The sequence below is a fragment of the Theropithecus gelada genome, chromosome 14 (assembly GCF_003255815.1).
Source record: "Theropithecus gelada isolate Dixy chromosome 14, Tgel_1.0, whole genome shotgun sequence".
NCBI lineage: Eukaryota > Metazoa > Chordata > Mammalia > Primates > Cercopithecidae > Theropithecus > Theropithecus gelada.
In genome coordinates, this window is record NC_037682.1 from 87,036,566 (window position 1) to 87,062,455 (window position 25,890).

A 25,890-nucleotide genomic window follows, 5' to 3' on the forward strand; every position below is an offset into this window, starting at 1 on the left:
TCGTTCTATCTTCTGTTCCACCATCTTCCGACTCAGGAGAGAGCTTTTTAGTCGTTTGTCTTTGTTTTCCCCCAGTTTGCCGACACCTGCGGGTGTGCACAGCACAGGCCAGAGCTGGAAATGCATCCTTCTTCCCACAGCCAGGAAGGTGTGTGAGCGGTGCTGGGAGCCCAGAGGAAGGGTGATTCACCAGAGGAAGGCGGAGAGGACAAGGACATGCTCTCCTAAAAGGCCTTTCAGGAAATGAAAAGCTCTGCATTTCTGTTTTCTAAACACACACACACACCCCAAAAAAAGAAAAAGGAAAAATGAGCATTCCCCTAATTCTTCTAAAGCTGTTTCTATTCCCAGGAGGATAAAGAGTATTTTAGATGCCAAGCACGGAAGATTTTTTTTTTTTTTTCCTGAAATGGGTGGGTTGGAACTTTCTTTCCTGAGAGCTGAAAAGGCCTCATACTTTATTCCTCCTCAAATGTCCTTAATCTGCTGTGGCCCCACCATCCTCCCCCTCCACTGTTGAAAGGCAGCTCCTTCCCTCACTGGGTGTTTTCCATGGTAGTAAGTTCTCTTAGGACTCACCCCAGCCTCAGATTGAGTTCATCCTACTGCGTGTGACTGCAGAGGACCTTTAGGCCCCTATAGGCAGCACTGATAAGATTATCTGATGTTCTCATTATCAGCTGCAAGATCTTTTCTAAGGAGGGGCTTTTTGATCCACCTGATGATGGCAGCAGGGGTGGTGGCATTCCTTTTACATCCCAGTGTGTGTGAGTGTGTGCCTGTATTGTAGTTCACACAGCAGAAACAAAATAGGAACACCCACCGTTCAGTTCATTCTATTATTTTAACTCTTGTTGAAAAATAAAACAAACCCCTAAGGAAATAACGTCTTTGTCCCCACGGAGTTGGATAGCTCCCTAGGTCATCTCCTGACCACAGGATCTTGTCTGAATCATCCCCTGCATGTGCTTATCTAGCCTCAGCTTAAAATTCTTCCGGGGAAGGAAACTCCACCCTCCATGAGTCAGAGTCATTGAGAGTTTAATAACCACTTTCACGATCTGTTGTCGGGACCAACTTTTCCTCGCAGCCGATCGCGGAGCAGAATTAGAGGAGAGCCAGTTCTCTCCCGAGACTCATCTGCCCATTGGAGGAAATCCTATGTGCCTCAGAAGATTGCTGTGGAGCTCAAATGAGATCCTTCTTTCAACAAATGCCAGTCACTTCCTGGAGTGCAGGACCATCATGCTAGGTGTGGGAACACAGAGATAACTGGGCACTGGTCCTGGCCCTTCAATTCAGTGGTTCAGACTGATGGATAAACACACCATCTCAGTGCAGTGGCAGACTCCTCTTCTTTGTCTTTGGAGGTCAGCCTGCCAAACTCAGCTGCCCACTTGTGTCCCACACTCTGAGGCGCTGTCTCCACTCACACCAGTTGCCCATCAGCAGCAGGGCCACACCTCGCCTGCTACCAGCTGCCTTTCTGCTCCTTCGAGAATCCAGCCTTCTCCTGTTCCCCATCACCACTGAGCCTGCCTTGCCCTTTACCTGCACCTGCACTGCTCAGTCTCTTCACATCAGCGGTGCCATTAGCCATCACCTGCAACCTTGGGCCCATGCCCACCTGGATTTCGAGGTCAGGTACTTCAATCTGTTTGCAGGGGCAAGGCTCCCAGGGTTCATATCCACCCACTAGGCCAGTTCTTTTTCTGTTCTTATCTCTAGACTGCAGATCATTGCTGGGGGTGTAAGTACAAAAACTCAAACCCTGGCCTCAGCAGAGCTACCCTGCCCTGCTTGTCCTGGCTGACTTCCATGGGGCCTTTCTTTTCAGCAGCCTTTTTTCCTCTTCTGTAAATTCCCTGGCACGGTGGCCTTAGGAGGCTAAAGACATTCCTATGTCTTTAGAAACCTATGCTCTTGGCCCCTGGCCACCATGGCAGAGAAGCAGATCACCACTTCCCTGAGTAACCGCCAACACCAGCCCCTCATCTGCCCTCCTTTCATCCTCCCCTGCGTTCTCAGAAGAGGTTCTCAGAGGAAGCTGACTCTTCTCCACAGGGGCTCCCAACATCATCCCCTTGCTCTCCCCATCGTCTTGTTCCATTGCTCCCATCATGGTCACCAGTGTACTAATTAGCAGATACCTACCAAGAACCTACCATATGCAGAGTCTCCATTATGACTTAGGCAGACAAGGAGTACAAGAGATGATCCCAACTTTTGAGGCGCCTACAGTCTATAAAAATACCAGAGGCAAATGCACAAGATCCCACTCCCCGATACACTTGGTTCCCTTCTCTCTGACAACCCTTTCTTCCTGACTTTCAAGTCCGCGTGTGTGTGTGTATGTATGTATATGTGTGTGTGCTTTTTAAAGCCAGTGACCAATGTTAGTAACACATTACAAACCTTTCTCCCCTTTTCCATTCTTCCCAGTCAGTCATTCTAGCCCTCTGCAGAGACTGCTTATCCTCCTGTACGTTCTGAGACATTCTGTTACTCTCGTTCTGCTCTCAGGGCTACTCTCACTCCATTGTCCCATGGTGTAGTCCCCTGACTGGTCTCAGCTGGGACACCTGTTCTTTTTCTTAGTCTTCTGGCCCTGTGGGATCCTCTGTCACATCAAAACACTTACACAAGAGTGAAGGGAGTTAAAGGAACTCCCTTGTCCCTGTCGTGTCTCTGAGCTATTTCAGAGAAACAGCTTGTGAAGATGATATGATTCTAGCCCTAGAGAAGTTGAGAAAAGAGTGGTTTGGCCAAAGAAGGAGAGGAAAGGAGTGGAGGAGGCCAGTGAGCAGTGTTGGTACTGGCAGGCTCCAAAGCTTCATGCTTGTGTTCCCTGAGGGCCACTTTCCACAAACAGCTTCTCCTCCCTCCTCAGTGACAAACTCCCTATGGCAAATCTGCACTGGTGACTTTGGCCCCTGACATTTGTATGGATTTTGCAGCCCAGAAGCCCTTAGGGATAGGAGTCTGTTCAGTGCCTCCCTGCTGCTTCAACCCATTGCCTTCTGAACATTCCCCTTGGGATGCTCTAGAGTAGAAGTCCCCAACCTTTTAGGCACCAGGGACAGGTTTCATGTAAGAGAATTTTTCCACAGACCAGGGAGCGGGGAATGGTTTCGGGATGATTCAAGAGGGTTACATTTATTATGCACTTGATTTCTGTCATTGTTACTTCGTAATGTATAATGAAATAATTGTACAGCTCACTGTAATGTAGAATCAGTGGAATCTCTGAGCTTGTTTCCCTGCAGCTAGATGGTCCCATCTGGGGGTGATGGGAGATAGTGACAGATCATCAGGCATTAGATTTTCATAATGAGCACACAACCTCGATCGCTCACATGCACAGTTCACAATAAGGTTTGCACTCCTATGAGAATCTAATGCCACAGCTGTTCTCACAGGAGGCAGAGCTTAGACGCTAATGCAAGTGATAGGGAATGGCTATAAATACAGATGAAACTTCGCTTGCTCACCCACCGCTCACCTCCTGATGTGTGGATCAGTACTGGTCCATGGCCCTGGGGTTGGGGACCCCTGCTCTAGAGCTTCAGGTAACCTGCCCTAAGATGCTCTGTCATGCAGAGACTCAAGTAGCCCCAGCCTCCCAATGTTCCCTTTACCTTCCATGGAAGATGATGTTTGTTTATCCCTGTAACCCGGTTGTCTCTCAAGGCTGAGGTCCTGTTCCTCTCCTGCCTCTGCCTAAAGACTTCTTAAACAAGAGGCCTCTTGCTGCAGTCTCCTCTTGCTTATACCCAGTCACTTCCACCAGCTGTCTTCTTTCCTGAGCCCTCTATCACTATTGGTCTCTAATCACCAAAGGCCTGGGCCTTAACTTCATCCTTCTCTTTCCTCTCTGCAGCAGGTGGCACACACTGTTGATCATCCCCTAGCCAAAGCTTTCTCCTCCCTTGACTTTTGGCATGACTCTGGACAACTGATTCTCCTTACAGCACCATTTTTGTCTCTCATTTGTTCCCTTATCCTGTTCTCTCACGGTGTCTGCTCTGTGGCTGTCAGCATTCCTCTCCTCATTCAGATGCTTGGGGCGCTACTGGCGTGTAGTTAGGAGCTTTGAAATTAGAGAAGCTGGGCTTAAGCCCTGGCTCTTCCACATACTTGTTTGATGACTTTGTACCTGCCATTCATCTGAGTTTCGGTTTTCCCATGTCTAACATGGAGATGATAATGATGCCTACCTTGTAGGGTTATGTGAAGGGTAAATGGGATGCAACAATGTTTTTGAAATTTTCATCTGATCCCCTGCTACCCTTTCCAAGTAACCTGTCACTTTTCCTTACCCAATGTCCTGTTTTCACAGGCTGCCTGTTTCTGCCCTTAAGCCTTTGTGTAGAAATCTTGCTAAAGCTTTACTGACCTTTCTGTTGCACTAAATCTGTCAACATCTTGCACATCCTTCAAGTTCCGCTTCAGGATTGTTTCCTCCAAGAGTCTTCCCTGACTGCACTCATTGTGCCCTTCCTTTCTCTGAAATTCCATTGTTGTTTTTCTTTCTAACATTCATTTAGCAGTTGATATAAACTGGATTATGCTATTGTTTTTCTTTTGATTTTCTGTTTAAATTTGTATGTATCTGCCTTGTTTCCATAAATAGATGGTGACTTTATTGATGCGAACGCCCATTTTGAGGCATATGAAACAGTGATTAAGAACACTAGCTATGGGGCTGGACTTCCTAAGTTGGCACGTGGTCCCATCACATGCTAACTGTGTGACCCTGGGCGAGTTACTGAAGCTTGTTTTTTTTTAAATTTAAATATTTTGTGGTTACATAGTAGGTGTATATATTTATTGGGTATACAAGATATTTTGATATAGGCATGCAATGGTACGTAGTAGGTATATATATTTATGGGGTAATGAGATATTTTGATACAGGCACGCAATGTAGAATAATCACATCATGGAAAATGGGGTTTCCATACCCTAAAGCATTTATCCTTTGTGTTACCAACAATCCAGTTATACTCTTATAGTTATTTTAAAATATATAATTAAAGTGTTATGGACTATAGTCACCTTATTGTGCTATCAGATACTAGGTCTTATTGGTTATTCTTTCTTTCTATTTTTTTGTACCCATTAACCGTCTCCACCTCCCCCACACTCCCCACTATCTTTCCCAGTCTCTGGCAACCATCCTTCTGCTCTCTAACTCCGTAAGTTCAATTGTTTTGATTTTTAGATCCCACAAATAAGTGAGAACATGCAATGTCTGTATTTCTGTGCCTGGCTTATTTCGCTTAACGTAATGACCACCAGTTCCATCTATGTTGTTGCAAATGACAGGAACTCATTCTTTTTTATGGCTGAATAGTTCTTCATTGTGTATATGTATGTACCACATTTTCTTTATTCATCTGTTGATGGGCACTTAGGTTGCTTCAAAATCTTAGCTATTGTGAACAGTGCTGTAACAAATATGGAAGTGCAGATATCGCTTTGATATACTGATTTTCTTTCTTTGGGGTATATACTCAGAAGTGGAATTGCTGCATCATATTGTCACTTTATTTTTAGTTTTTTGAGGGACCTCCAAACTGTTCTCCATAGTAGTTGTACTAATTTACTTTCCCACCAACAGTGTAAGAGTATTACTTTTTCTCTGCATCATTACCAGCATTTGTTATTGCCTGTCTTTTGGATATAAGCCAGTTTAACCAGGGTGAGATGATATCTCATTGTAGTTTTGATTTGCATTTCTCTGATGGTCGATGATGTTGGGCACCTTCTCATATGCCTGTTTGCTATTTGTCTGTCTTCTTTTGAGAAATGTCTCTTCAAATCTTTTGCTCATTTTTTATTATGTTTGATTGATTGATCGATTAACTGATTGATTGATTTTAAGACAGGCTCTCACTCTGCTGTGCAGGCACAATCTTGGCTCACTGTGGCTCTACCTCCTGGGCTCAAGTGATTTTCTTACCTCAGCTTTCTGAGTAGCTGGGACTACAGGTGCACACAACCATGCCTAGCTAATTTTTTATAGAGATAAGTTCCACTATGTTGCCCAGGCTGATTGCCCATTTTTTAAATTGGGTTATTACATTTTTTTTCCTTTGGAGTTGTTTGAACTTGTTATGTATGCTGGTTATTAATCCCTTGTCATATGGGTAGTTTGCAAATATTTTATCCCATTCTGTGGGTTGTCTCTTCACTTTATTGTTTGCTTTCCTGTGTAGAAGCTTTTTAAACTTGCTGTGATCCATTTGTCCATTTTTGTTATGGATGTCTGTACTTATGGGGTATTACTCAAGAAATTTCTGCCCGGAGCAGTGTCCTAGAGAGTTTCCCCAATGTTTTCTTGTAGTTTCATAGTTTGAGGTCTTAGATTTAAGTCTTTCATTCATTTTGATTTGACTTTTGTATATGGTGAGAGATAGGGATCTGCTTTTATTCTTTTGCGTATGAATATTCAGTTTTCCCAGCCCCATTTATTGAAGAGACTGTATTTTCCCTAGTGTGTGTTCTTGGCACCTTAGTCAAAAATGAGTTCACTGTAGGTGTGTGGATTTGTTTCTGGGTTATTTATTCTGTTCCATTGGTCTATGTGTCTGTTTTTATACCAGTAACATGCCGTTTAGGTTACTATAGCTCTGTAGTATAATTTGAAGTCAGGTAATATGATTCCTCCAGTTTTGTTCATTTTACTTAGGATAGCTTTGGCTATTCTGGGTCTTTTGTGGCTACATATAGATTTTAGGATTGTTTCTTCTGTTTCTGTGAAGAATGTCATTGGTATTTTGATAGGGATTGCACTGAATCTGTAGATTGCTTTGGGTAGTATAGACATTTGAACAATACTGATTCTTCTATGAATGTGGAATATTTTTCCTTTTTTCTGTGTGTCCTATTTGATTTCTTTCATTAGTGTTTTATATTTTTCATTATACAGATCTTTTACTTATTTGGTTCAGTTAAATCCTAGGTATTTACTTTGATTTGTGGCTATTTTAAATGGAATTACTTTTCTATTCCTTTTTCTGATTATTCACTGTTGGCATATAGAAATGCGACTAACTTTTTGTAGTCGATTTTGGGTCCTGCAACTTACCTGAATTTGTTTATCAGTTCTACTAGGTTTTTTGTGCAGTCTTTAGGTTTTTAATATAAGATTATATCATCTGCAAACAAGGGTAATTTGACTTCTTTTCCAATTCGAATGCCCTTTCTTTCTTTCTCTTCTCTGATTGCTCTAGCTAGGACTTCCTAGCTGTCTTGCATAATGATGGTGAAAGTGGGCATCCTTGCCATGTTTCATATCTTACAGGAAAGACTTTCAGTTTTTCCCCATTCAATATGATCCTAGCTGTGGGTCTCTTATATATGCGTTTAATTATGTTGAGGTATGTTCCTTCTATCCCCACTTTTTTGAGGGGTTTCATCATGAAGGGATGTTGAATTTTATCAAATGCTTTTGCATCATCAGTGGAGATGATAATAAGGTTTTTGTCCTTCATTCTGTCGATATGATGTGTCACATTGATTGATTTATGTATGTTGAACCATTCTTGCATCTCAGGAATAAATCCCAGTTGGTCATGATGAATGATCTTTTTAATGTATTATTGAATTTGGCTTGCTAATATTTTGTTGAGGATTTTTGCATCAATATTCATCAGAGATATTGGTCCCTGGTTTTCTTTTTGATGTGTCTTTGTCTGGTTTTGGTATCAGAGTAATACTGACCTCATAGAATGAGTTTGGAAGTATTCCCTTCTTCTCTGTTTTTTGGAATAGTTTGAGTAGGATTGGTATTAGTTCTTCTTTAAATGCCTGGTAGAATTCAGCAGTGAAGTCATTAGGTCTCAGGATTTTCTTTACTGGGAGACTTTTTATTACAGCTTCGATCTCATTACTTGTTATTAGTTTGTTCAGGTTTTGGATTTCTTCCTTGTTCCATTTTGGTTGGTTGTATGTGCCTAGGAATTTGTCCATTTCTTCCACATTTTCCAATTTATTGGCATACAGTTGCTCATAGTAGCCACTTATAGTAGATACTTTAAATTTCTGTAGTATCAGTTGCAATGTCTCCTTTTCCATCTCTGATTTTCTTTATTTGGGTCTTCTCTCTTTTTCTCTTAGTTGCTCTGGCTAAAGGTTTGTCAGTTTTGTTTAACTTTTAAAAATATTAACTTTTTGTTTCATTGATCTTTTGTATTGTTTTCTATATTTCAATTTCATTTATTTCTGCTCTGATCTTTATTATTTCTTTTCTTCTGCTAATTTTGGGCTTGGCTTGCTCTTGCCTGTCTAATTCTTTAAGATGCAACATTAGGCTGTTTATTTGACATTTTTCTATTTTTCTGTTGTAGGTGCTTATACCTATAAACTTCCCTCTTAGTACTGCTTTTGCTGTATCCCATAGGTTTTGTTATGTTGTGTTTCCATTATTATTTGTTTCAAGAAATTTTTCAACTTCCTTCTTAATTTTGTCATTGACCCACTGGTCATTCAGGAGCATACTGTTTAATTTCCATGTATTTGTATAGTTTCCAAAATTCCTCTTGTTATTGATTTCTGTTTCATTGTCTTCAGAGAAGATGCTTGCTATTATTTCAGTTTTTAAAATGTTTTCAGCTATGTTTTGTGACCTAACATATGGTGTATCATTAAGAATGATTCATATGCTGAGGAAAATAATAGGATTAAATACCTATTAGATCCATTTATAATGCAGATTAAGTCTGATGTTTCCTTGTCTTTGATTTTCTCTCTAGAAAATCTGTCCAATGCTGAAAGTGGTGTGTAGAAGTCTTTAGCTATCGTCGTATTGAGGTGCATCTCTCTCTTTAGCTCTAATAGTATTTGCATTATAGGCTGGACGCAGTGGCTCATGCCTGTAATCCCAGCACTTTGGGAGGCCGAGGCAGGCAGATCACTTCAGGTCAGGAGTTCCAGACCAGCCTGGCTGACATGGCAAAAACCTGTCTCTACCAAAAGTACAAAAATTAGCCAAGTGTGGTGGCACGTGCCTGTAATCCCAGCTGCTTGGGAGGCTGAGGCAGGAGAATCACTTGAACCCGAGAGGCTGAGGTTGCAGTAAGCTGAGATTGCACCGCTGTACTTCAGCCTGGGCAACAGAGCGAGACCCTGTCTCAAAAAAAAAAAAAAAATTGCGCTGTATATCTGGGTGCTCCAATGTTGGTTGCCTATATATTTAAAATTTTTATATCCTCTCACTGAATTGACCCCTTTATCGTATATAATAACCTTCTTTGTCTCTTCTTATAATATTTGTCCTGAAATCTATGTTGTCTGGTATAAGTATAGTGACTCCTGCTCTCTTTCGATTTCCATTTACGTGGAATATTTTTTTCCATGCTTTGTTAGCATGGAAAAGACACAGTCTATGTGTGTCTTTATGGGTGAAGCATGTTTCTAGTAGGTAACTGATCAATGGGTTTTGTTTTTTCATCCATTCTGCCCATTTGTGTCTTTTGATTGGATAATTTAGTCCATTTACATTCAATGTTATTATTGATAAGTAAGGACTTACCCCTGCCATTTTGTTGTTTTCTGGTTGTCTTGTGGTCATCTCTTTCTTCTTTCCTTTCTTCCTGTCTTCCTTGTAGTGAAAGTGATTTTCTCTGGGGATATGTTTTAGTTTCTTGCTTTTTATTTTTTGTGTATCTGTTGTATATTTTTTGGTTTGAGGTTACCATGAGACTTGCAAATACTATCATTATTTTAAGCTGATAAAAATTTAATGCTGTTTGCATAAGCGAACAGATAAACATGCAAAAAGAAAACTAATAAAAACCCTACACCTTAAGTTCATTCCCCTACTTTTTCACTTTTTGTTGTTTCTATTTATATCTTATTTTACTGTCTGTGTCCTGGAATGTTGTTGCATAAGCAAACAGATAAACAAGCAAAAAGCAAACTAATAAATACTCTACACCTTAACTCGATTCCCCCACTTTTTCACTTTTTGTTGTTTCTGTTTATATGTTATTGTACTGTCTGTGTCCTAGGAAGTTGTAGTTACAATTTTTGATTGGTTCATCATTTAGTTTTTCTACTTAAGATAAGAGTAGTTTACACACCACAGTTCCAATGTTATAATATTCTGTGCAGTTACTATTACCAGTGAGTTTTGCACCTTCACATGATTACTTATTGCTCATTAACATCCTTTTCTTTCTGATTGAAGTACTCCTTCTGGCATTTCTTGCAGAACTGGCCTGGTGTTGATAAAATCTCTCAGCTTTTGTTTGTCTGGGAAAGTCGTTATTTCTTCTTCATGTATGAAGGTAATTTTACTGATGTACTACTCTAGGGTAATAGTTTCTTTCCTTCAGCACTCTAAATATGGAATGCCACTCTTCCCTGGCCTATAAGGTTTCCACTGATGAAAAGTCTGTTAACAGGCATATTGGAGCTCCATTGTATTTTATATTTCTTTTCTCTTGCTGCTTTTAGGATTCTTTCTTTATCAATGACCTTTGGAAGTTTGGATTAAATCTCTTGGTCTTCTTTCGGTTAAATCTGCTTAGTGTTCCATAACCTTCTTGTACTTGGATATTGATATCTTTCTCTAGGTTTGGGAAGTTCTCTGTTATTATCCCTTTGAATAAACGCTCTACTTCTATCTCTTGCTCTACGTCCTCTTTAAGGCCAGGAATTCTTAGATTTGCACCATTGAGGCTATTTTCTAGATCTTGTAGGTGTGCTTCATTGTTTTTTATTCTTTTTCTTTTGTCTCTTGTGACTATGTATTTTCAAATAGCCTGTCTTTAAGTTCACTAATTATTTCTTCTGTTTGATCAGTTATGCTATTAAAAAGCTCTGATGCATTCTTCAGTATGTCAGTTGCATTTTTCAGCTCCAGAATTCCTGCTTGATTCTTTTTAATTATTTCAATCTCATTTTTAAATTTATCTGATAGAACTCTGAATCCCTTCCCTGTGTTATCATGAATTTCTTTGAGTTTCCTCAACACATCTATTTTGAATTTTGTCTGAAAAGTCACATATCTCTGTTTCTCCAGGATTGGTCCCTGGTTCTTTATTTAGTTTATTTGATGAGGTGATGTTTTCCTGGATGGTCTTGATACTTGTAGATGTTTGCCTGTGTCTGGGCATTGAAGAGTTAGGTATTTATTGTAGTGTTCTCAGACTGGGCTTGCTTGTACCCATCCTTCTTGGAAGGCTTTCTAGAGATATGAAAGGACTTGGGTGTTGTGATCTACGCAGTATCTGCTTTAGGCGGCATCCCAAGCCCAGTAACACTGTGGTTTTTGCAGACTCATAGTGGTACCACTTTGATGGTCTTGGTATAAGATCAGAAAGAATTCTCTAGGTTACCAGGCAGAGTCTTTTGTTCTCCTCTCTTATTTTCTCTCAAACAGACAGAGTCTCTCTGGTCTGAGCCAGTTGGATTTGGGGATGGAGTGACACAAGCACCCCTGTGGCTGCCACCACTAAGACTGTGCTGGGCCAGACCTGAAGCCAGCACAGTACTTGGTTCACCCACAGCCTGCTGTAACCACTCCCTGGCTACTGCCTATGTTTGCTCAAGGACATTGGGCTCCACAATTAGCAGGTGGCAAATCCAGCCAGGCCTGTGTCATTTCATTCAGGGCAGTGAGTTCCCCCAGGCCCTGGGCATGTCCAGAGGTGCCATCTGGGAGCCAGGGACTAGAGTCAAAAACCTTAGAAGTCTACCTGGTATTCTAGTCTACTGCAGCTGAGCTGGCATTCCAGCCACAAAAATGCAGTCCTTCTCACTCTTCCCTCCGCTTTCCAAAGGCAGAGGAGCCTTACCCTGTAGGCTCTGACACTGCCACCACAGTCTTTCGGGGAGTACTGCCAGAATACCACTGCCAGTGTTCCCTCACAGTCTCTTAAGTCAGCTTGTAGCAAATGTTGCTTGGCCTGGGACTTAACCTTTGAGGGCAGTGGGCTTCCCTCTGACCCAGGGCAGGTCCAGAAATGCCATCCAAGAGCCCACTTGATGCTCTCTGTGGCTGAGCTGATACCCAAGGTGCATGATAGAGTCCTCTTTACTTTTTCCTCCACTTTTCTTGGGCAGAAGAAGTCTCTCCCTGTGGCCATCACAGCTGGTATTGCGCTGAATCTCAGCCAGCAAGTCTCAGAGTCTCATCTAAGGCCCGTGACATGCTTACCTAGGTATTGCTGCTGATTATTAAGGGCCCCAAAGCTCTTCAGTTAGCAGGTGATGAATCCTGCCAGGACTAGGTCCTTCACTTCAAGACAACAGGTTTTCTTCTGGCCCACTGTGTCCAGAAATGTCATCCGGGGGCTAGGGCCTAGAAAGGTGGCCTCACAACTCGGACCAGTGCTCTATCCTGCTACGGCTGAGCTGGTATCCAAAATGCAAGACAAAGCTCTTTCCACTCTTCTGTCTCCACTTCTCAAGCAAAAGGAAGAGGTCTCTTTTGGAGCTGTAAACTGTGCAACCTGGGGTTAGGGGAAGGGTGATGCCAGCACTCCCTTAGTCGCCTTGACTGGTGTCTCAGTGGATCACATGCCCCCTAGATCACTGGTTCTGGGCCCAGTTCAGCACTAGGACTCACCTAGGAGTTGCAGTCCCTGTGGCCTAGACTGCCTTTCAAGTTTATTTAAGGCCCACAGCACTTTAGCCCACAGTGGCGAGGCTTGTGGAAAGTCAAGTGCCAGCCACGGGGATTGGCAGCTTTTCTCTGGCTAGGGCTGGTTTAATGCTGTCCCTCCGTGGGCAGGCATCGGCTGAGTTTGGTCCAGTTTTGCTTCCTGCTATGTAACTAGGGCAGTGCTGAGTTCAGTGCCTCACAGTTGCTGTACTCCCCTCTCCCTAGTTCCTAGAATTGCTCTCTGCACCATGCCAGTGCTGCTGTGGGATGCTGGAGGGGTGGTGGTGATTCAAGATTGTTTTTCCTATGTCTTTAGTGCCTCTTTTAGTGATATGAAGTTAAGACCAGGTACTGTGAGTGCTTACCTGATTTTTGGTTCTTATGAAGGTAATTTTTTGTGTAGATAGTTGTTAAATTGGTGTCCTTATGGGGGAATGATCAGTGGAGCCTTCTATTCTGTCATCTTGCTGTGCTCCCTCTTCATTTTCTTCTTCAGTGACTGAATCTCAATGTGCCTCAGTTTCCTCACCTGTCTTGTATGTGGTAGTAATAATACATAGTTGTTGCAAGTTTAAATGAGAGGATAGTTAGCTCAGCCCCTTTCTGATGTATTAATAATACATGTGGAGCTCATAGAAGAATGTTTGGCATACAGTGCTTAATACATGATGGTGGTTGTTGTTATTTTCAGTTTCAATGCTTCCTCCTGCAGTGCCAGTCATCGGTAATATAGGCTTAACAAATATTGTTGAATGGGTGAATGTTTCCCCTCCAAAACTCTTCAATTTTTCATTGTTTTCCTTACATGCATATTATCATAAAAATTCAGTTTCACCTCATTTAATTCTGAAACAAACCAACCAACCAACCACCTATGGATTTAAATAGGTTTTACTGTCTGATACAAGGAAACAGACCAATTCTTTGAGATACATTTTTTTCTTGATACTAGATTTCAAAAGGAATTTATTATAAGATTATTTATGGGGCAGGAGGCTAGTAGAGCGAAGACAGCTCATTTTTCTAAAACCTACTTAACATGTTGAGATTAGAAAGAAATTTTTCCATTAAATACAGGAACTGTATCAAATTACATTGACAGTCCAGGGGGATTAGGACAGCTGGGAGGTGGAAAAGACAGAGCTTTGTGTGTTCCCCTATATCTAGAGATTCCAGTGGGATACTAAAGAGGAAGATCAGTGGTGTGTGCAAATGGGCAGGTATAATTCAGAAATTGCCATCTGAAATAACCTCTTACATCATAGGTTTATTTTTGTCTTTAGGGAGCAGTGTTGTCAGTAATTTACTATAATTGCAATAACCAGATCATTAAACCATGTCTGTAGAGAGCATGGAAAAATACAGCTACCCTTTAAGTGACAATGTATCAAAGAATACACTAAGATTATTTTAATCAAATAGTATTACTATTGTTCTTTTTCTTTTTTTTTTCTTTTTTTTTTTTCATTTTTTGAGTCTTGCTCTGTCATCCAGGCTGGAGTACAATGGCGTGATCTCAGCTACTGCAACCTCCACCTCCCTGAGTTCAAGCCATTCTCATGCCTCAGCCTCCCAAGTAACTGGGACTACAGGCATATGCCACCATGCCTGGGTTTTTTTTGTTTGTTTGCTTTGTGCTTTTTTTTTTTTTTGTATTTTTAGTAGAAACAGGATTTCACCATGTTGGCCAAGCTGGTCTTGAACTCTTGACCTAAAGTGACCAAGTTCCAACCACTCAGCCTCCCAAAGTGCTGGGTTTATAGGCGCAAGCCACAATGCCTGGCCTATTACTATTTTTAATACAGTTTCCTATAGATGAAGTGGGCATTTAAGTTACACACACATGCGTGCGTGTGTACGTGCGCGCGCGCACGCGCACACACACACACACACACACTTTGGCATCCCTTCAGAAAATGAGAGCCTACCAAGACATACTTAGTTGTTTTGTAGAGTTAAGTGAGCATGGTAGTGATGGGGGCTAGTATACTGATTTTATTTAGATTTTTCAGATGATTCTTCAACAAAAGCTATTAAAACATGAGTCATCTTTGGATCAGAAGAAAGTTTGTCATTGGTTAAAAAGCTGGTCTTAAACAAGGAGATAGCATAGTGGGCTCATGGGCAGTTCCCTCAGTGGAAATCAGTTAGCATGGTATTAAATGGTCCTAGGGGCAGGGCGCTGTGGCTCACGCCTGTAATCCCAGCACTTTGGGAGGCCGAGGCGGGCAGACCACTTGAGGTCAGGAGTTCGAGACCAGCCTGGCCAACATGGTGAAACCCCATCTCTACTAAAAATACAAAAATTAGCTAGGTGTGGTGGCACATGCCTGTAATCCCAGCTACTCCGGAGGCTGAGGAAGGAGAATTGCTTGAACCTGGGAGGTGGAGGTTGCAGTGAGTCAGTATCAGGCCACTGCACTCCAGCCTGAGTGACAGAGCAAGACTCCATCTCAAATAAAAATAAAAATAAAAATAAAAGGTCCTAGGATTTAATATATATTTATAAATGATATGTTAAAGTGACTTCATAATGTAATGTCCAGGTTTTTTGACAATTCCAAGTTGCAAAAGATAAAATTGATGGAAATGAATTTCAGGGAGATAGAAATACTTGCATGAACAGACAAAAGAGCCGTGGGTAATAGTTAATACAAAGGAATTAGTAAGGAAACAGAATCAGATTGTTTACAAAGTGGCCAATGTGATTTAGGAAAGGCTGAGAGTCCCTGTAGCCTATTGTTAGAGAGAGGCTTCAGCCTATGTAGTTCTTGTTACCATCAGTAAAAGTGTTGAAAAATACTGTCCTACTCATACCAAACATTGATTCAGGAGGTGGTATAAATACAAAAAAAAGAAAAAAAAAAAAAAGAAATTTAAGCAAAGCAGATACATGTTGGGATGATAAATCTATAATGAGTTATAAAAGGAAACAAGGCTTGCTTTAGGAGAAATGTTTTAAACCTGAGACAATGGAGAAAACATCTGGTCAACTGAACAGATGTGGAATTCCTTTCCTCACACCGCAAACACATAGAATATTAGATAAAATGTATCATTTTTCTGACTGGGCGTGGTGGTTCCATATTTGCTCTGCTTTCTCCATGTGAAAACCCTGAACTGAGAAAATAACTCAGAAGCTGGCCCCAATTCATAGAATTCTGTAGGGGCCTGGCAGGGGCAACTTCGAAAGCAATCCTATTGGGCTTTGGTTGTTTTGGTTTTTTTTTTGACAAAATACCATGGACCTCTCATGAGATAAACTCATCATCAGCAGAAATTGCGAAGTACTTAGCTATACACACTCCTTGAAGTCAACCAGTAGAAGCAACAAAATAAACTGAAAAACCAAATAGAGAAATCTTAAAGGAACTTTAAAAATCAATGTCTAAACTATTAAAAGATAAAAAAGGATCTCCCAAGGGAAAAAAAAAAAAAAAAAAGAATTTGAAATAAAACAATAGAAACGCTAGAAAAAAATCATTGAAATGGAAAAAGCTCCATTCCTGCTACTAATTATTGGAATACTGGAAAATTTTCTTCATCATTCTGTGTCTTGGTTTCCCTATCTGTAAAATAAAGTAAAAATGCTTCCATATAATGCTATATTGAAAGCATTAAATTGGTAGTTCAAAAAATATTAGTCTCCAATCCATCTCCCCATCACTATATAGGTACAGTAGTAGCCAGATATTCTGTCTCAATTTTAAACACTATGTTCTATCTTGTCATCAAACCATAGAACCAGGTTTGGAGTTCATAAGAATATAGTAAACATGAATATGAAGTTCTGAAGAAAGCAGGGGAAGGGGAGGGAAAATGTGCCCAAAGCTGCCTGTATTTCTGGAGCATATGTTTTAGTTACTTTGCCTTGGAAGGCCTAGGGCAGTAGGGTGCACAGGACCCAGTATAGAATTGGGCCATGGCCTTCCCAGCCACCTTGGTTCCATCCTGGCTTATTTCCCATGTAAGTGTATGGGAAATTTCCCTGTGGAGTTGGGCAGAAAAGGCCTTACCTGGTTGTCAGGTGCAAAGCTGTGGCTGAAATCTGAAGCCCCGTGAACTCAAGTGATCTAAGAGGATGCTGAAACACCCAGCTTAGTCTCCTCTGATCGCAGCACTGGAAGACCATGCATAGCAGTTGGGGAGTGAATCAACCCCCACAGTCTTTTATAAGTCCATTGTAAGTCCTGGTTTTTGCTTAGCAACGGGACACTTTGTCTCTTACACATGCGGGCACATTCTCTCTCATTTACTTCTCTCTTATTTGCTTCCCTTTTTTATCCTCTCCTGTTCTCCTTCTGCCTCTTTCTTTTGCCTCCTCCCCTTCCTCATCCAAGTCCCTCTTCTCTGTTCATTTTTTAGGCCTTCATCAACCCCTGTAGGCACGTTTCACCCTTGGGTGGCTCTTGGGCTAAAGACACTCCAGCGTGCTCCCGCAATGCTCTGCCACAGGGTTATCAATTCAAAAACAATCTTTAGTTTCCCTAGAAGGAATGAAGGCATTGCACCAGGTTAAATGCATACAAAATGCCCCAGTAACCATGGAGAAATGTGCATCAACCCCGACCTTACACCCAAGTCTTCGTAGATCTTGGCTCTGCTATATCCTGGTCTTATGATTAAAAAATGAGGCTGATGTTTCCTTGGGATGTATCTTTCAGATATAAGAGAGCAGAGACAGCAGCTTAACCAAGTGAATGAGCTTCTTATCTCTATCCTACAAGGGATGTGGTAGCAGTGAAGAGCACCCAGGATCATTGCTCCTTCTAAGAATGGTGGAAGGCATGGAGTTGAATGAGTAGGGTCAGCCGATAGATTACTCCATTAGGTTTCAGCAAATATACCAAGTTGTTTATCCATTGCCCTCAATACCCCTACGCATACCTGCAAGAGAGTGTCTTCATTTGCCATTGCAGAGCCAGAGAGATGCACAGTTGGACTGCCCTCAGACTAGAGGTACAGCACAATTCCTATGGCTTTGACTCCCCTTGGGGTTTATTTTATGTTTAGTGAGTAGCACCAATTTTAGAGAATCAGTTACCAATAATTTACTCATTTTAATTAGGTTTGTATTTTTTTATTTCCTTTTGGAAGTAACACATATTTTGGGTTGATGTGGGTAGGGAGGTACGAGGAGAGAAACAAGAAAATAGAGGAAAAAATATGACTTGCATCCCCAGGAATCAAACAACCATGTTGACATGTCATATGTTTATTTTCAAAATGTTTCCTTACATACTTGAAGGCTTTTAAAAAGTGATTATTTAATTTTATATCCTGCCCTTTCTTTTCAACGTTATAGCATATATTTTCTCATCATTACGAACCACTTTATAATTGTAAGTGCTTTTTAATGATTGTTTTTGAGATGGGGGTGTCACTCCCTTACTCAGCTTGGAGTGCAGTTGTGCAGTCTCTGCTCACTGCATCCTCTACTTCCCAGGCTCAAGCGATTCTGCCACCTCAGCCTCCTGAGTAGCTGGGACCACAGGTGTGTACCACCATGCCCAGCTAATTTTTTGAATTTTTTTTTTTTATAGAAGTGGGGTTTCGCCATGTTGCCCAGGTTGGTCTCAAATGCCCGAGTTTAGGTGATCCACCTGCCTAGGCCTCTCAAAGTGCTGGGGTTACAGGCTTGAACCACCATGCCTGGCCATAATGGTTTTTAATGAGTTTTTTCTTTGATGGATATAACATAATGTTATTTAGGAAACCTTTCCCTGTTTTTGAAAATGTGGGATGGTTCCACTTGCTGCTATTATAAATACTGCTACCTCAGGGCATAAAGATTAACAAGAATGCCTTGAGATTCTATTATGCGTCAGGCCTTGGGCTGGGTTCTGGGGGAATATGCATGGTTCCTGATGTCAAGAATTTACAAGTTAGTTTGGGGGATAATGACATAATCCTAAATTAATCCTAAGCACTTTCCTTTTGTCCTTTCAGATAAGATGAAAATAATCATAAATAATATTGAATTTTTTGTAAAAGAAAGCAGAACCAAGACAGGATGTATATATTGATTGCAATTGATATATAGCACATGTCTAGATTGACCAAGACAGAAAATGAATTGTTAATCATAGCAAATATTGGGGAGATTAAGTTCAAACAGCAACTGGTCTAATTTGAATTTTAGTTTTACCTGATAAATATCCAGTAACCAACACCAGACTGTACATTTCCCCCATGTAATTTAAATGCACTGATTAGAGTTGATTATTTTTCATAAATCCGAAAATGTATAAACATTCATTAGGAACATGTGCATTCAATTGCAACCAACATTGGTGGCTGATGAACTGAGTTGCAGTTCTAACTTTATTGGCCTGTTGAGATCTACTGCCCCCTTGTTTTTTTTTTTTATCATTACTTTGAAGTTCATGGAAAAGTATTCCAAAAGAGAATTATGAAGTTCATGAAACTACAGTATTTTTTGTTTGTTTGTTTTGAGATAGAGTCTTGCTCTGTTGCCCAGGCTGGAGTTAAAATAGTGCAATCTCGGCTCACTGCAACCTCTGCCTCCCTGGTTCAAGTGATTCTCCTGCCTCAGCCTCCCAAGTAGCTGGGATTACAGGCACCCATCACCACATCCAGCTAATTTTTGTATTTTTAGTAGAGATGGGGTTTCACCATGTTGGCCAGGCTTGTCCCAAACTCCTGACCTCAGGTGATCCACCCGCTTCAGCCTCCTGAAGTGCTAGGATTACAAGCATGAGCCACCGCACCTGGCCCCAGACTACAACAGATTTTAAAAAGAATATTATGATGGTGGGTGTGTGTGTGAGTGAAGGGGTGTTACTGCAGAGCAGGGTGGGGTAAACACAGGTAATAGACTAGGAAACAGCCTATCTGAAAGATGCTTTGAAACACCAGGATTTTGGTATATTAGAATGAAGTGTGCATGTGCCAGAGAACCATGTCCTTCCAAACTCAAGCATTTGAAGTAATAGACCAGTGGGGACTTCTCCAGAGTCTGGGCAGGATGATTCTAGTGCTGCCTCTGTGCTGTAAGCAGGGATACATCTCACCACTTGTTTTCTTCTTTCAGATTGATGACCCCAACAGCAACCTTGAGGAGGCGATTAATGAGGCAGAGGCCATCACCTCTGTGAACAGCCTGGGAAGCAAGCAAGCCTTGAATACAGATTACCTTGATTCTGATTACCAAAGAGGACAGCTATACCCGTTCTCCCTTAGCAGTGATCTCCAGGTGGCCACATTTACTCTCACAAATTCAGCCCCAATGACTCAGTCCTTCCAGGAACGGTGGTATGTGAATCTCCACAGCCTAATGGACCGGGCTTTGACCCCACAGTGTGGCAGTGGGGAAGACCTATATATCCTCACAGGCACAGTGCCCTCAGACTACAGAGTTAAAGACAAAGTGGCAGTCCCTGAGTTTGTTTGGCTGGCGGCCTGTTGTGCTGTCCCTGGAGGTGGCTGGGCCATGGGCTTTGTCAAGCACACCAGGGACAGTGACATCATAGAAGATGTGATGGTAAAAGATCTTCAGAAACTGCTTCCATTTAACCCTCAGCTGTTTCAGAACAACTGTGGTGAGACTGAGCAAGACACAGAGAAAATGAAAAAAATCCTGGAAGTGGTTAACCAAGTCCAGGATGAAGAACGAATGGTGCAATCTCAAAAGACTTCTAGTCCCCCCTCTAGTACCAGGAGCAAGAGGTCTGCTCCGTTGCCTCCAGAGGCATCTGAGGGAAGTAGTAGCTTTTTGGGAAAACTCATGGGCTTCATTGCTACCCCATTCATCAAGCTTTTTCAATTAATTTATTACCTTGTGGTAGCAATCCTGAAGAACATTGTCTATCTCCTGTGGTGTGTTACCAAGCAGGTGATTAATGGCATAGAAAGTTGTCTTTACCGCCTGGGGTCAGCCACCATCTCATACTTCGTGGCCATTGGGGAAGAGTTGGTGAGCATTCCCTGGAAGGTGCTGAAGGTTGTGGCCAAAGTCATCAGGGCTATTCTCCGGATCCTTTGTTGTCTGCTGAAGGCCGTTTGCCGAGTTCTGAGCATCCCTGTCCGTGTCCTTGTGGATGTGGCCACTTTCCCTGTGTATACCATGGGCGCTATTCCAATTGTATGCAAGGACATTGCACTGGGCCTTGGTGGCACTGTCTCACTGCTCTTTGACACTGCTTTTGGTACCCTGGGTGGCCTATTTCAGGTTGTTTTTAGTGTCTGCAAGCGGATTGGCTACAAGGTTACTTTTGACAATTCTGGGGAGTTATAAACTCAAAAAACTAATAGTATCCAGTCACAGTGAATTTGAAAGCTGGAATATTTTGTCTTTACAATGGGTTTCTGTTCACTGTCAGTTATCATTATATTTTGGCCTTTGGTGGGGATGTCTGCTTGTTTTTGCAAAAGAAGATGGCAGAATTTAGACTTGACAGAGGAGAAATGCTCAGGGTGAGATTAGGTGTAGTAATCTGCTGTTTACCTCCAGTTATGTGTGCAAACTCCCAAGCCACTAATAACTTCAGTTATGCACTCTGACATAGATGACCACCTGAAACGCACTGGTATTTATTTCTGATGATTAAAAATTACAGGAGAGGGAAGAATTAGAAAAAGAACAACTTTAAACCAAAGGTGTCTGAGAAAAGGACAAAGGGAGCTTGTTCTTCCCATTGCTTTTTGTGATTTAAGGCAAAACAGATAAAAAAAAAATTCTGCAGCCAATTTCTCAGCATTTGCTTATCTTTCTCCCCAATTTAACTGACCTTGGTGGAATGCAGATAATGCCTCTCTGTTGAAATGACCTTGTGGGGATGTAGAATTTTCTGTATCTCTTAGCTTTTCTTGGCTCTCAAGGATATGTACAGTTTTCATTTTCTCCAAAGTTGAATTTTGCTACATTTTTCTTTTAGGTGATTATAAGCACTTTTTAAAAAATCATTTTTAGGTAATGGTAAGCATTTTATGCCAAATGTGGCGTAACAGAGTTTGAATTGAAGGGCAAAGGGTTTTTTTTTTTTTTTTTTTTTTTTTTGCACCTTGAATAGTATAATACAGTCCTCTCAGGTGAAAAGAAGAGAAGGTGGACAGCCCTGCTCTTAGTAGGTGCTGCAGATCCAAGGACATCTTTTGCCCAGCTTGGATTAACTTGACGTGTCTCCCTGCCTGACAAGGTTGAACTGAAAGATCCATATGTTAAGCTAACATGAAAATTCATATTCTGCAACATACTAGATTTTTCTAATGCATTGAGTAAGTAAGTACCTAGTACAGTAAAAATACTCTGACTTATGTCCCTAAATGGTTGTTTTGGTACAACTATATAGAAAAGAGCCACAAAATAAAGATAAAAATTATTCTGGCCATCTCTGAAAAAAATATATAAAATATTTAAGAATAATTATATCTTAGGAAATTATTTTTATAGTGTGTTTGAGGCTACAAACATAACTCCCCCATTAATACAAGTGAAATGTGAGAGCTCATTCTCAAAATTTTTTTGATCAAGCACTTGTCATTTTAAATCTTGCACTAAAAAATGTAACAAGAGGGACCAAACTTTGCTTCCCACAATCGGGGTGGAATCATCTGGATTTTTCTGAATGTTTTAAAGAATTGCTGAGAGGTAGGAAACAGCCAAGTATGAAATACTGATCTTAGAGCTACAGCCCAGGATCAATCAGAAAGTTATATGCAAAAGTTCGGGGTCCCAACAAGGAGAGAACATGTCAGCCATTTGCATGGGGTCGATGAATGAGAAACATGAGCTTAGCAAGAGTTACATTTTGCAGAAAAATAGCAGAGTCACACCCAGAGTAGAACAGCAGCCAGCAAGCTGCCATCCTGATCGATTTGTGGTGCAAGGTTAGGGAGCATGGGCACCACATGAGTCCATGCTAGGGAGATATGCACCAGCCTTATCTAAGAAACTTAAAGCAGTATTTTACCAACACTTGTCTTAGGGAGCATAAAGTTTGGATGTCCCTTTATTTCAGCAGTATGAAGGTAAAGGGTGAGGGTTTGACTTGATACTGATTGGTCAAGAATCCTGCTGGATAAAGAAAAGGAATTTTAGAAGTGACCAGAGGGACAGTCCAGCCAAACTATTATTTGATAAGGAACCTGAGGCCCCTTAGTTTCATGGCTAACTGAGAGCAGATTAGGAGCCAACATTGTTTGCACATGTCCCATCACACCTGGGGTGTCAGACATGGGAAGTTCGTGCTTTTATTCAGCTGCCTCCCTGGACCATGGCAAGATTTCCTCATCCATCAAACAGACTCCAGGCCCTGACTAATCAGTTGGATTTGGCTTGTGTGATGAAAACAATTAGCCGTCCACGTACAACATTATGCTTACTGCATCCCAGGGAAACTTAATTCCCTCCTAGCACATATTTGCATACTGAAAGGCCCGAAAAGGGCATCCGTGGCAGCTTGAGCCCCTTAGCACCATGTAAGGAGCACAGCATCCAAACGGCTTCTTGAGAACCATTTGGGAATGTCTTCTTTTTCACATCAAATTGTTTAGTGTCTGTTTATTCTTGCATGACCTGTTTTGAAATCTAAAAAGGGACAATAAAGCAAAAAGTATCAGTAAGATTAGGTGGCTGAGACCCACTGCCCTGAGCTACTAGTGTGGCTGTGCCCATGGGTCTCTGGAACCATCTGCATTGGACCTGAAGCCACAGCAGGTGGCTGGACTGCTGCCCTGTTCCTAATGAGCTACGCTGGGCTTTCAGGTAGGGGCTGGGGTTGATGAACCCCAGCTCTGGCTTAAAGATCTTGCTGTGGCTCTGTTATGTTCTGAGGCCTTGGGATCAGCCTCTTCCTCATTATGGAGCTGATTTTCTAGTCTGTGGATCAGCTATGCCTTTGGACACTTCTCTTTTTCATTGTGCCTTTTGAATGTTGGCTTCTCACTCAGCATCAACCATTTCCATGTAAATGCAGACTAGGGAGTTGGGAGAAGGAACCAAAGTGCAGCACCCTGCATTTATTCAGTCATTTGTTCATCTGTCAAACACGTATTTGGACATCAAGGTTGCAGAGATCAACAATGCATGGATTCCATCTTTGAGGATTTCAAAGCGTAGTGGAGAGAACACATAATACAGTTGTACTTGTAACAAGTAAGTGCTGCAGTAAAGGTACTAATAGCATGTTCCTTGGAACAGAGGAAGAGAAACCACAAAACCATGGAAATTAGGGAAGCCTTTACAGAGGGTGTGACAAAACTCAATTTGACATTTTCAAGCTATGTACAATGCTGTGCACCTTGCAGATGCTCAATAAAGTAATTATTGACAACTCTTTAGCAGTTCTGTAAAATATCTAAAAGGGGAGAATCCTAATGGTTGAAATGAGGCTTGGGGACTGTGAATTTTTGCCATTTTCTTCTTGATCCACATTAATTCAAGCAGCTTCCAGTCATATCTGACTTTTGTTCATTTCTTTAAATGTTTGTATCATACATGAGAAAACAGAGAGAAGTCTAGATCAGTGAAACAGGCCTTAGAACTATTTTTCAATGTTATTGCTCTGCAAAGTATTTGCGACAATAAGTGTTTTTGGTATCTTTCATAATTAAGCACCAAAGACTTACTGCTTCACTGAATCTGAATCGCAGAGAAAATTATAGAACCACTTTTATTTGCTTGTTTATTCATTTGGAAACTCCCACAGTGAGAGAAATTACAAGCAGTCTCTGATGGGGGCTGGTCCTCTCTGTGGCCTTTAGTAGGGTGATCCTCTGGGGTGGAGGTGGCAGTAATTCTTGGCTGCCTTCCCAGGGTGGGCAGCATCTTGCCCAAGCTCACCACAAAATATGTGTTTTTTCAAATGTTACACTACCAGCAATGTAGTGTGGACTGCTTGCCTTTCATTAATGGGTTCTCAGTCTTCCCATTGTCTCTCTCTGTAGGTATTTTCCCCCAGGTCATGGATTGATGTCTAACAACACTACCCTCCAAGTCAATTTTTAAGCTTAAATTTCAACAAAGAAAGTGCTCATAACCACTTGTCATCCTCAATTATCCACGGTGAGGAGGTGGATGTAAGATGACTTCCGGAGGTCAGTACTTCCTTGTGGCTAAGAGCCCACACTGCAGAGTCAAAATGATGTAGGCACAAATCCTGGCTTCCCCACTTATTGTGTGATCTTCGGCAAGTTACTCACCTCGGCTTTCTCATCTATACAATTATGAGTACCTACCTCAGAGGGTTGCTATGAGCATTAAATGAGTTAATGAACATAAAGCATTCATCACTTACCATGCTTGGCACATGGTAAGTGCTCAGCAAATGTTAAATTGTTGTTGCCAGATCTGTGGTGGGCAATGATATTTACACTACTTGGACAAAATTGGTTTGATGGTGCCTTAGAGGTCAGGATGTCTCTAGAACAATGCTGTAAGAACCAGGATCAAAGTATGGTCTGGGAGTCAAAGTCATGAATGAAAATGAAACAAGCCAGAACCTCATCAGTGGTGTCTATGAATCTGAAGGTACAGGTGAGGGTTGGACCTGGAGTCTCAAAAGAGGAGGGTCAGAAAACTGAAACTCAGCATGTGTCCAGCACTATTTATTCAATTTTATTTCATAATCAAGCCTCCAAAATCCAAACGCATTGTCAGCATCTGCTTTGAAGGTAAGCACTGCAGGTAGGATGAGGCAACCCAAAGATGGTATTGAGAAAGAGGCAGAGCCTCTTGGACGCTGTGCCTAGTGAGTGTGGGTTGGTGGGGGAAAGGCAGGTGATCATTCTGGTACAGGGCCTTGGGGTTAACTAGTTTTAGTTGCTCTATGACGCTTTTGGGGAAGTCTTCAAACCTTTGTGAGATTTAATTCCTTATCTGTAAAATGTGGGTAATAAAAATATCACCCCATAGGGCTTTTGTAAAGATCAAGTGAAATCAGCTTTGTAAACTATCAACTATCATAAAAATATAAAGATTCATAATTATAAGTTTCCAAGGTTGGTCCTATTTCTTTAAAAATTGGTGCATACTTCCATTTTTTAAAAGGTGAGTCGATGTGAATAAAAATTAAAGTGGTTATTCAGAAAGCATAAATGGCTTAGTCAGAAATTGAGTTTGACAATAAATGTTGAACATTATGCCTTGGGAACTTAAGATCCTCAGAATGCTGCCTCATCCAACTTTAAGTCCTACTTTCTTAACACCCAGTTAATCCCATTTTCAGTAGATTCCTCCACACACCTCATGTCCATTTGCTTTCCTCCTGTCTGGGTCGGCTGAATCATTGAAATGAGTAATAGGCACTGAAACG

The 25,890-nt window shown here is 41.4% G+C and overlaps 1 protein-coding gene across 1 annotated transcript in view; it reads left to right on the forward strand.

Annotated features, from left to right (window-relative positions):
• ENDOD1 (endonuclease domain containing 1) overlaps positions 1-23,912 on the forward strand; it is a 47,577-nt gene extending 23,665 nt beyond the window's left edge. The window contains exon 2 of the mRNA XM_025356895.1: positions 19,671-23,912. Coding sequence (XP_025212680.1) covers positions 19,671-20,873 — 1,203 coding nt within the window. The 3' untranslated portion in view covers positions 20,874-23,912. The remainder of the gene's footprint in view (positions 1-19,670) is intronic.
• Positions 23,913-25,890: the final 1,978 nt, after the last annotated feature.